This window comes from Nannobrachium achirus (assembly GCF_963921795.1).
Source record: "Nannobrachium achirus genome assembly, chromosome: 21".
Taxonomy (NCBI): domain Eukaryota; kingdom Metazoa; phylum Chordata; class Actinopteri; order Myctophiformes; family Myctophidae; genus Nannobrachium; species Nannobrachium achirus.
The window spans coordinates 18,584,533-18,596,502 of NC_137828.1; the positions used below are offsets into that span (position 1 = coordinate 18,584,533).

The 11,970-nt window shown below is 41.2% G+C and overlaps 1 protein-coding gene across 5 annotated transcripts in view; it reads left to right on the forward strand.

Moving 5' to 3' along the window:
* Positions 1-11,710, forward strand: part of LOC308307030 (rho GTPase-activating protein 12-like) — a 173,038-nt gene extending 161,328 nt beyond the window's left edge. For all 5 annotated transcript variants that reach the window (XM_080752122.1, XM_080752121.1, XM_080752123.1 and 2 more), the window contains 3 exons: positions 1,164-1,298; positions 3,205-3,310; positions 11,531-11,710. In XM_080752122.1, the coding sequence (XP_080608248.1) occupies positions 1,164-1,298; positions 3,205-3,310; positions 11,531-11,705 (416 nt within the window). In that variant the 3' untranslated portion in view covers positions 11,706-11,710. The remainder of the gene's footprint in view (positions 1-1,163; positions 1,299-3,204; positions 3,311-11,530) is intronic.
* Positions 11,711-11,970: the final 260 nt, after the last annotated feature.

Sequence of the window (11,970 nt, forward strand, 5' to 3'; positions counted from 1 at the left end):
ACACTTATAGAATCAAAATTCTAATTTTCACGATTTTTCAAAAATAGCAGATCTACAAGCTCGCAGCGTGGCTGTGAGCTTGTATATCTGCTATTTTTCAATAGTTAAAGCATAAAATAATGAAACACAAAATGTGTACCCGTTGTGAATGGGTTAAATCCTGTCAGCCATCCACAGACATGTCATACACACACACGTACATGTGCACACACACACACACACACACACACACACATGCACGCACACACACAAACACACGCCTCCTCTGTGCTATCTCATCCCGCACAGCAGTTGGGCAACACAGCTTGTTGAGCTGTTAAGTCTCTACACACACACACACACACACACACACACACACACACACACACACACACACATACACAGAGAGAGACGGCATTCATCGTTTAAGTCCTCCTACCTACGCACTGCTACAATGTGTCCCAATGTTTATTTATTTTTTTCCCCTTTTGATTAAGTTTTTTCTTTAATTCGTTGATTCTTTTGATTAATTATTTCAAAATAATTAAATTCTTTTGCTCTGTCTTTCACACTTTTCTTTCCTTTCCTTTCTTTCTTTGGAGCATTTTTCTTTCTCTCTTTTTCTTTCACTTAATTTACTTTCACTTCGTTTCTTTCTTTCACTCTTTCTTTGATTTGACCCATTTAGGTCTAAAATTATTTCATGCTTTAACTATTGAAAAATAGCAGATCTACAAGCTCGCTGCGCGGCACCGAGTACCGCGCTGGTGCCGCGCTGCGACCTTGTAGATCTGCTATTTTTGAAAAATCTAGATTTTAATATATCTTTTTAAAAGCGAACATTTGTAACTCAAATATTTGCTTCTGGGTGGTCCCTGGAAGAACATATTTTGACATGGTGGTCCACAGCCAAATACATGTCATTTTGGGGGTCCTTGACATGAAAAAGTTTGAGAACCACTGATTTAGAAGAAGGATTTAGAAAGACATTCATAGAACCGGGTCAAACATATTCAAAGACTTGCACATTAATGTTCAAGATTTTTTCAAAAATGGCAGATCTACAAGCTCACAGCGCGGCACCCGGTGCCGCGCTGTGAGCTTGTATTTCTGCAATTTTTTACTGTTTAAAGCCTAAATTAGTTTTTTCTGTCTCTCCACTGACCTCTTTCTTTCTCCATCAGATGAGACGGTGGATTTGAATGACAGTAAATGGGAGGACATCCACGTGACCACAGGAGCTCTCAAGATGTTCTTCAGGGAGCTCCCAGAGCCTCTCTTCACGTACGGATCCTTCGAGGACTTCGTCGAAGCCATCAGTGAGTACTTCTTTGATGCCCGGTTGTGTGTTTGCACGACGCTGTGTAGAGCAGGGTTCCCCAATTAGTTTTCCCCAAGGGCCGAATTATGTCTAGGGTACCAAGCCGAGGGCCACAACATTGCAGGGGGCGACGGTGGCGTTCCCACTACTCCAGCGACAGTTTTCGTCGTTGTCGGGTGATAATCTTGTATGTCCAAAACCGTTCGTTTTGAATTTATCATTTTAAAAATGATTTAAACTAGTGAAAACAGCCGATCTACAAGCACACAACGCCTCGCGGTGTGAGGCGTTGTGTGCTTGTAGATCTGCTGTTTTCACTACTTTTGTGCGACGGCCTTGTCTGATTTGCGAAAGAACTTACAAATTTGGAGATATGAGATTTTCACCCGACAACAACGATATACTAGTGTTGTTGCTGCTTGAGTTATTTTTCCATACAACAACAACTCTTAACCAAAAATAGCCGATCTACAAGCTCACAAATGCATCTTGTGGTGAGCTTGTAGATCGGCTATTTTTGGTGAATGTTCCCCAAGAATAGGGATGCTGGGGTTTGAATGATTGAATAATAAGTATATTTATTTTAAATCCGTCCTATTAATGAAAAGGAACGTTATTGGCATGAGAAAACATGCCTTTACATTGCCAAAGTTCACTAGCCTTGCATACCCAGACACAGGGGCGGTTACAAAACGATTGAACCAGTGCTGTTAATTTTCTCTTCACATTTTGAGAATAAAACCCAATTTGATCAAATTCAATAATTTCTTCATTCCATCCATGACAATCTTTTGGTTCAATGAGGTTTGGCCTGGCTTATATAGATGGAAATGTGGCTGTTTTCTGTGCGTTTCCTTAATTATATTAGACTTGTCATGAAGTGTGTTACAAAATCATTGTAAATGTCCAAAATGGGACCGTCATTTTTAGTTTGCGGCCCTTTGGACTTTTGGTATTTTGCTGAGTGGCCCCTGAGGCATCTTAAGTTGAGTAGCCCTGGTGTAGTCCAAGGGTCTTCAACAGGGATCCAGGACCCCTAGGGGGTCCTCCAAATCTATAGGGGATAAACTTTGTGTGATAGAAACCTTTTTTCTCCTTTTTTATATTAACCACTTGAACCCTAGCGTCCATATTATGAGAACTTTAGCCAAAAATAGCAGATCTACAAGCTCAAGTAGATCAGCTATTTTTGGCAAAGAGGTTTTGCAGACCAAGTACAGGGCGAAATGTCAAGGTTTATTAAGTATTGACGGTTCAAGTGGTTAAATGTCTGAAAACACAAATTGACCTGAATCCAAAATACACTGATGATTGTGCTGTTGTGGGGGTCCCTGCTTCATCTCTCTCTCAACTAAGGGGTCCTTGGTCTGAAAACGTTGAAGACCCAGAAATAGGAAAAAATCTTTATGCATCGTGTTGAGCGACCAGCAGTCCAAGCATGTTGTCTGTTGTTTTATACATTTTACAGCTGATTTGAGATTGTTTAAATGTGTTTACAAAATATATTTATTTTTGACAGATTGCTTTTTCATTATTACCGTTATTACAAAAGAATACGATAAACATTTTAGTCAAATCTATCTGTTACTGTCAGTCGATGTATTTATCTTTCATCAACACTGCTGTAAATGCTTTCTGACCATGTGTGGCACTAATTCTTTCTCCAAATCCACTAACAGTTATTGCACTATTAACACAATTATTAACGCGTTATCCTAATAAAAGTGCATGCCCCTCGCATTGCAAATTTGTCTGTTCTCGCACTGACACCTGAATTTGGCCAAGTGCATGCTTGTAGTACTGTGGTTGTAGCCAATTAAGCCTTGCATGCTTGTCAGTGATGCGGCCACAAGATGGCGCCCCGTGCATTCATTTGAAGGCTCTCATCTCTCTCTGTGCATCAGAATGCTCTGACTACAAGCAGCGAGTCAACTCCATTAAAGACATCATCAAGCAGTTGCCAAATCCCAACCACGACACCATGCAGCTCCTCTTCCAACACCTGCGCAGGTAAGCTAAGTTTGATCTTCTTCATCCAGTGTTAGTCGTAGTAGTGTCGGGGGTTAAGATTACTTTTTTTGTATTAATTTTTTTTATACAGATCCATCTAAAAAATGAATAATTGTGTAAAAAATTATGTAAAAAAGCAACTTTGCAAGTTGCCAAAGCACCCCAAATCATCACTGACTGCAAAGTGTCTTGAACAGGGGTGGGCAACTTTGATGATTGAGAGCGTAGGGGGTAGAGCAGCCACTTGGGAAATGGAAGGAAGGTTCCCAGTTCGAATCCCGGGCTCCCCCAGGGTTACTGTCCAAGAGTCCTTGAGCAAGACACTGAATCCCCAATTGCTCCTGGTGAGCAGGTTGGTGCCTTGCGTGGTTTCCTCCGCCATCAGTGTATGAATGAATATGTGTGTGGAATGGGTTGAATTCAATGCATATTGTAAAACGAGTGGGATGAAGGCTCTTTATAAATGCACCATTCACCACGACCAGTTAGTGCAAGGGTCTTCAACAGGGGGTCCTCAGAGTTACTGCAGGGGGTCCTCCAAATCTTTGTGTGATAGAAACTTTTTTTTCCTTCCCTGAGAGACAAAAATAGCAGATCTACAAGTGAGCTTGTAGATCGTCTATTTTAGGCAAAGGGGTTTAGTGTAGAGGGTAAAAAGAGCAGGCTAAGTACAGAGTGAAAGGTCAAGTTTATTAAGTATTGACGGCTCAAGTGGTTAAATATCTGAAAACACAAATTGACATGAATCCAAAATACACTGATGATTGCGCTGTCAAACGACTATATGGAATCTATGAACAGGTTGTGGGGGTCCCTGCTTCATCTCTCTCTCAACTAAGGGGTCCTTGACCTGAAATCGTTGAAGACCCCTGAGTTAGTGCATATGCCAGGACTCAGTTAAAATCCGACTACCAAACGTCTCGGTGTCTCCCCTATCTCTCTCAGCCTCTCTATACACTCTCCAATCTAATAAAAGCAATAAAATGCCCCCACAAAAAAATTGCATTATGTCTCATTCTCTAATTGAAAACTATACATTTTGAAATTACACCCATTAACCCATTTAGGCCTGAACACAATATGACGCAATATTTTATGCTTTAACTATTGAAAAATAGCAGATATACAAGCTCACAGCGCGGCACCGAGTGCCGCGCTGCGAGCTTGTAGATCTGCTATTTTTGAAAAATCGTGAAAATTAGATTTTTGACCCGATTACATAAGTGTCTTTTGAATCCTTCTAAGAGTTTTTGAAAAACCGATGTTTGTATGTCAACAATCTGGCCAGCCATCGTCAAAGAAAAGGTCCTTTTCACTTAACTGGAGCTCAGTTAGTCTGTCCTTGAGAGACTACTATGTCAGTGGTGCTCAAACCTTTTCATGTGAAGGACCCCCAAAATGATATTTATTTGGCCACGGACCCCCATCTCAAAATATGTAGTTCCAGGGACCACCCAGAAGCAAAATTTGAGTTACAAACGTTCGCTTTGAAAAATACATATATTCAAAGATTTGCACACATTTTCATGACTTTTTCAAAAATAGCAGATCTACAAGCTCGCAGCGCGGCACTCGGTGCCGCGCTGTGAGCTTGTATATCTGCTATTTTTCACTGGTTAAAGCATTCAATAATTCTAGGCCTAAATGGGTTAAGTTTGATGGGCCCCCAAGTTCACCAGATTCTGCTGATGGCACTAAAGTACAATGTACATTAGCCTCTGATTGAAGTTGGATCCTGGCACAGAGCAAAGAAGACACGCAGAGTTTTCTTTTCGTGCACCATCAGTGAATGTTACATAAAAATCACGTGACATTCACTTAACGGTGGTCTTTTACCCACTCAATTCCTATACGGAGCGTTTTTACATTCATCCGTTTATAAATTAACCCATGCGAGCTTGTAGATCTGCTATTTTTGAAAAGTCATGAAAATGTGTGAAAATCTTTGAATATACGTATATGTATTTTTAATGCGAACGTCTCGCGTAACTGTTTCTGGGTGGTCCCTGGAACTAAATATTTTGAGATGGGGGTCCGTGGCTAAATAAATATTATTTTGGGGGTCCTTCACATGAAAAGGTTTGAGAACCACTGACACAGTAGTCTCTCAAGAACAGCCTAACTGAGCTCCAGTTAAGTGAAAAGGACCTTTTCTTTGACGATGGCTGGCCAGATTGCTGACATAGAAACATCGTTTTTTTCAAAAAATCTTAGAAGGATTCAAAAGACACTTATAGAATCAGGTAAAAATTCTAATTTTCACAATTTTTCAAAAATAGCAGATCTACAAGCTTGCAGCGCGGCACTCGGTGCCGCACTGTGAGCTTGTATATCTGCTATGTTTCCATAGTTAAAGCGTTCAATAATGATACACAATAATGTATACCCGTTCTGACTGGGTTAAAATTCAACAAATTCAGTCCACACGCTGTTGGTCATTCACTGTGTATCTCTTAAAGGAGTAGTTCACCCCCAAAATGACTTTTTTTCCTATTGATTATTCATGCCATGGAGACTTGAGTTCAATAATATATTTTGTTTTTTGTCACATTCCTAAGACAAAAATTTGATTCGAGTAAATTTACCCCCATTGATTCCGGATGGGGACCCGTTTCGAAACGGGTCACCATCCGGAACGAATGGGGGTAAATTTATTGTTATCATATTTTTGTCTTTTGCCAAAAAACTAAAAATATTATTGAACTCTAGTCTCCATGGCGTGACTAATCAATAGAAAAAAAGGCATTTTGAGGGTGAACTACTCCTTTAACGGTGGACTTTTACCCACTCAATTCATATACGGAGCGTTTTTACATTCATCCGTTTATAAATGAAATGCATGTTCCACACGTCGCACATTGAAATAGATATTTGTTCTCGACAGTGCCGATAATGTTGGACCAGTATGTAAAAGTATATATATATATACACACACACCATGAGAGAATTTTCCTTTCTTAGCTTAATACGTTCCACTCACATCTCTCTTTTTTTTGCTTTGCTATCCCCGACTGACTGGATTCGCCAGTGGGCCACGCTGAAACTATAGCCAGGTTTAACCCACTTAGAACGGGTACACATTTTGTGTATCATTATTTTATGCTTTAACTATTGAAAAATAGCAGATATACAAGCTCACAGCGCGGCACCGAGTGCCGCGCTGCGAGCTCGTAGATCTGCTATTTTTGAAAAGTCGTGAACATTAGAATTTTGACCCGATTCTATAAGTGTCTTTTGAATCCTTCTAATTCTAGGCCTAAATGGGTTAAGGTTGTATTCTTAGCCCTGCTGCAGCCAGGGGCCAATATCATATGTTCACGATGACATTTGCCTAGGTTTCCAATTTGCATTTATATGGCCACTGTGTTTGCAGTAATTCAGTACCTATGAAGTGCTGTTTCTTCAGTGAATTTATAGCGTGACATTCAGTGTGTGCAGGGCTGTGTATATCAGCAGCCAGAATTTAATCATTTTCCCCCTCCATGAATATGTTATTGTTTTGTGCATCTGCATGCAAGGATGTAGATTCTATTTAAAAATGATATTATGCCGTCGTTGCCTTAGGGGCATTCAATATATTGTTACACGGGCGTATGGGTTGAGAAGCTTGTGTGCATTCTCCATCTTTAAGTCTCCCCCCGCCACAGCTCCATCTCCCACCCACCCCTCCAGTTATTGTGTGTAAAGATCGTTTGCAAGCCTTGTAACGGCTCACTCTTCCAGATTAAATCATAGCTTGAAGGCACTGAATTCAAAAGGATAGCCAAACAATAAAACTCTTACACCGTTCTCTCAGTCGGTGCTATTTATGACATAATTTCCATCTGAAAACCTTCGTCTTTGTCATTAACAAATGCAATTTGTTAAGTCTTATCTTGATCTAGCTGACATCGAGCTACATTTAATGTGTTAAATGTAGTATTATTATTAGTAGTTAGTAGCAGTGGTAGTAATATTGTTATATTACACATTAGTAACTGCGACCATAGGTTGCAGTTAACTATGAAAACCGTCACATCTTGTCAGTAACGCCTGGCCGGGTAACGCCTCAATGTCTATACCTGACCTATGACATCACATTGTTGTGACATCACATTGTGACAGTGAGGCCCATACATGGAGATCCCTGGTGTCTAGGGATGGCCAAATGGAGATTTTTTCTTAACCGATAACCGAAAGGCCTTATCAGTTAATTAACCGTTAACCGTTAAGGAAATGTGTTCAAAAATGCGCTATTTTAGCGATTTAAAAAAGGAAAATACACCCGTTTTTCCCCATAATAAAGTGCCATATTTACACATTAAAAACAATAAAACTAGGAGAAACAAGAATACAAATGTTTTCTAAAAGAAATGTGTTTTTGCAAAGAAACGGTGGCATTGAAATGATCAGACAGTCTGTAATATGATGCGCTGACCAGGCACGTGCGCACATACAGCAAAGGGGGCTGGAGCCCTTAACTTTTATCAACAGAATTGTCCACCAAAAGGCCCTTCAGCCCATGCCTCTCTAACATTATGTGCACTCCCTGGCTCAGGCTGGCTATCGCTTAACAAAACAGTAGCAGCGAGATGCTCGCATGTAGCGCAATAACTTTCAATCGTATGACTTATGGAATGGTTGAATCGGCTAAACGTGATGTCCATTTCATTCATTTTCTTATCTCTCGCCTGTGTTTTGTGTGTGCTGGTGCAGCGATCATTGAATTTGCGACTCTGCGCTTTGTTATTTTCGCATATCCTACTCTGTAAACAAGACGACTTTAGCGTTCCTCACGTCATCAACATGTAACATTAGAAAGTTGTGTTTTAAGCTCTTCTTAAACGGGATTCAATGTGACGGGGGTCTGTTTTGTAAAATCCAATCGACGACGGAGCGTTTGTTGAACAAGTCAGCGTGTACGACTCGTCGCAGACTCGCAGTTGCGTGGATGCATGGATGTTACATAGACATTGGTGTCCAGAAATGTGTGACCACAGCGCGTCTAGTTGCATGGTTGATGACTTGATGTTGCGTAGATATTGGTGTACGGGGCTTTTGGTGTGACACATGGGTGGATTTCCTTTTTCTTTTCTTTTTTATCGGTCAAAATTGACCGTTAGTGCTTACCGGTAACCAATTTCTTATCGGTTTACCGGTAACGGTTAACCGTTGGCCATCCCTACTGGTGTCATCAATATTAAGCCCATAGCTTGGAATGCCCATATATGGACATATTGTGTGAGTCTTCATGTGGTCTATAACATAATACATTCATGATGTCAGACTTCAGTCATGTCCATATTTGGGGAAATATTTTGTACACCTTTTAAACAACCAACCGCAACTCGAATCACACTTGCAATGAATTCCGTCCTGCTCGACCTCACCCTTTAGGGCAGGGGTTTTCAAAGTGGGTGACGGGGCACCCTGGGGTGCCGCGACGGCAGTCCAGGGGTGCCGCGAGATCATTTGATAGTATTTCGAATTTTGACACTACATTTAGTATCATTAGTACAATGTTATTTTCTGTCAGTTCTAACCAAAATGGCTATTATCTCAACGTTTTCCTCGCAACATAATCACTAAAATATCGTCACTGTCGGGCAGAAACCTCGTATCTCCAAGTTTCAAATGTGTACGTCTTTAGGTAAAGCAAAGCCCTGCTTCATCATACAAGACTGTCGCACAAAACTAGTGAAAACAGCCGATCTAGGGTGCTTGTAGATCGGCTGTTTTCACTAGTTTAGTACATTTTATAGATGATAAATACAAAACGAACGGTTTTGGACATACAAGGTTTCCACCCGACAACGACGATATCTAAAAATATAAGGTGCTGGGAGTGAAAATTATAATGTAGGAGTGCCTCGGATTTAAAAAAAATATGTATGGGGTGCCCTGAGACAAAAAGGTTTGGGAACACCTGCTTTAGGGACTCGGTCTGAAGAAGAGCGTTGTGCTCGAAACGTCACTCTTTTCTGTGGTGCAAATAAAGCACTTTCTGCATTGGAGCCCTCAGTGTGTGAGCGTTTATTGGAGCGGTGAAAGCGCTCCCAATAGACAGGTATGTCCGTGGGTGGGTGGCTGGGTGGCTGGCTGGCTGGCTGGCTGGCTGGCTGGCCGTGTCCGTAGCCTGGCAATACCTTGAGTGGCCACACACAACACACTAGTTAAAGGAGGGGCGCTGTTTTGTGCAGGCCAGGCACACTCACCACTCACTCACAGGCCCAGTTTACAGTTTAGGCATTTCACTCACTCACTCAAATAGGGTACAGCTGCTCAAATTCACCGCTCCACTTCGAACCGAGGTTTGATTTTTTACTTATTTTCGCCTTATTTAGCCCTCCCATCCCTCGCTAGGGCTGTCACAATTATTACATAATCGCCTAATCGCAATTACTTGAGGTAATCGCAATTATTTTGCATAATCCTCATAATCGTTTCCATGTTGCGAAATGTTAATAACAAAAAGTAGTGGAAATATCCGATCTACAAGCTCACAACACGTCGCATCGCAACGCGTTGTGAGCTTGTAGATCGGCTATTTCCACTATCAATGTTCTTTTTTAAAGGATAAAGTTGTCAAATATGTCAGTAATTTCTTTGTATATTGAAGTTATGTGTCATGATTGCCATGTGCAACTTCAAAGCCTACAAGCCAAAAAGAAATGTAATTATCAACGCCAAAAACACAATTAAATCGTTAATCGCAATTATTTGAGTGACAATTAATCGTCGTGTAAAATGTCATATGGTGACAGCCCTATACCTCGCTTTCATTTAACCCATTCAGAACTAGAATTATTGAATGCTTTAACCAGTGGAAAATAGCAGATATACAAGCTCACAGCGCGGCACCGAGTGCCGCGCTGCGAGCTTGTAGATCTGCTATTTTTGAAAAAGTCGTGAAAATGTGTGCAAATCTTTGAATATATGTAGTTTCAAAGCGAACGTTTGTAACTGAAATTTTGCTTCTGGGGGGGACAAATGCATATCATTTTGGGGGTCCTTCACATGAAAAAGTTTGAGAACCACTGACATAGTATTCTCTCAAGAACAGACTAACTGAGCTCCAGTTAAGTGAAAAGGACCTTTTCTTTGACGATGGCTGGCCAGATTGCTGACATAGAAACATAGGGTTTTCCAAAAATCTTAGAAGGATTCAAAAGACACTTATAGAATCGGGTCAAAATTCCAATTTTCACGATTTTTCAAAAATAGCAGATCTACAAGCTCACAGCGCTGTGGGCTTGTATATCTGCTATTTTTCAATAGTTAAAGCATAAAATAATGATACACAATAATGCAGGGGTCTTCAACGTTTTCAGGCCAAGGACCCCTTAGTTGAGAGAGAGATGAAGCAGGGACCCCCACAACGTGTTCATAGATTCCATATAGATTCATTGTTTGACAGCACGATCATCAGTGTATTTTGGAATTATGTCAATTTGAGTTTTCAGATATTTAACCACTTGAACCGTCAATACTTAATAAACTTGACCTTTCACTCTGTACTTGGTCTGCTCTTTTTCACTCTACAAAACCTCTTTGCCAAAAATAGCCGATCTACAAGCTCACAGCTTGTAGATCGGCTATTTTTGGCTAAAGTTCTCAGAATATGGACGCTAGGGTTAATATAAAAAAGGAGAAAAAAAGGTTTCTATCACACAAAGATTTGGAGGACCCCCTGTAGTGACTCTGAGGACCCCCTAGGGGTCCCGGACCCCCTGTTGAAGACCCCTGCAATAATGTGTACCCAGTTCTAAATGGGTTTTAAAGAGGTGGTGCCATAGTTTTGTACTTTTTCTGTTTTTCATGTGTCTAGGAGGTTGGAAAGTACTTCATTAGACCCCCTGATGTGTTTTTTTTTTGGAAAAATGATGTATTCTCTGTTTGTTTTCTCTTGGAGGCTGCCACCTTGTGGCCAAAAGTGTCAGTTAAAAAAACACAGATACTAAGGGTGTCACAGTATCAACTCCTCCCCAATTGCCATTCACCCAACACTGTGGGGTGGGGCTATATCAGCTGGGTCACCACCCACCATGCCATCCATGCATACTTAATGAACTGGGGGTGTGGCCACATAAAAACCCAATTTTAACTCTTTCTGTATACTTTTTTGGAAAAAGTCTTCCTCCTAGTATAATCATAATACCTGATAATCATGTTTTAGAGGGGGGGGAATCATGGCACCACCTCTTTAATAATCATCTTCTCCTCCTCTCCTCCCCCCCTCAGGGTGGTGGACCACGGCGAGGCTAACCGCATGACCACCCAGAGCGTGGCCATCGTGTTCGGCCCCACGCTGCTGAGGCCCGAGACGGAGACGGGCAACATCGCCGTGCACATGGTCTACCAGAACCAGATCGTAGAGCTCATTCTGCTGGAGTACGAGAGCATCTTCGGCAGGTAGAGAGAGAGAGAGAGAGAGGGGCTCCGACTGCAAGGCACGACGGGAGAAAAGACCCCACTCAAAAGCTTTTCAAAAACACGGGTGGTGACGTTTTTTTGGTCAACTTTCTTTCCTCTGGGCTGAACTGGACGTTGCTGTGTTGGACCAAGCAATCGAGAGAGAATTGCAATTATTGTTCATTGATGATTTAAGATACAAATTAAGATAAAGCTTCTTCTGCGAGAGTGAGAAGACTTTGCACTTATTAAAAAAAAAGAAATGTTTT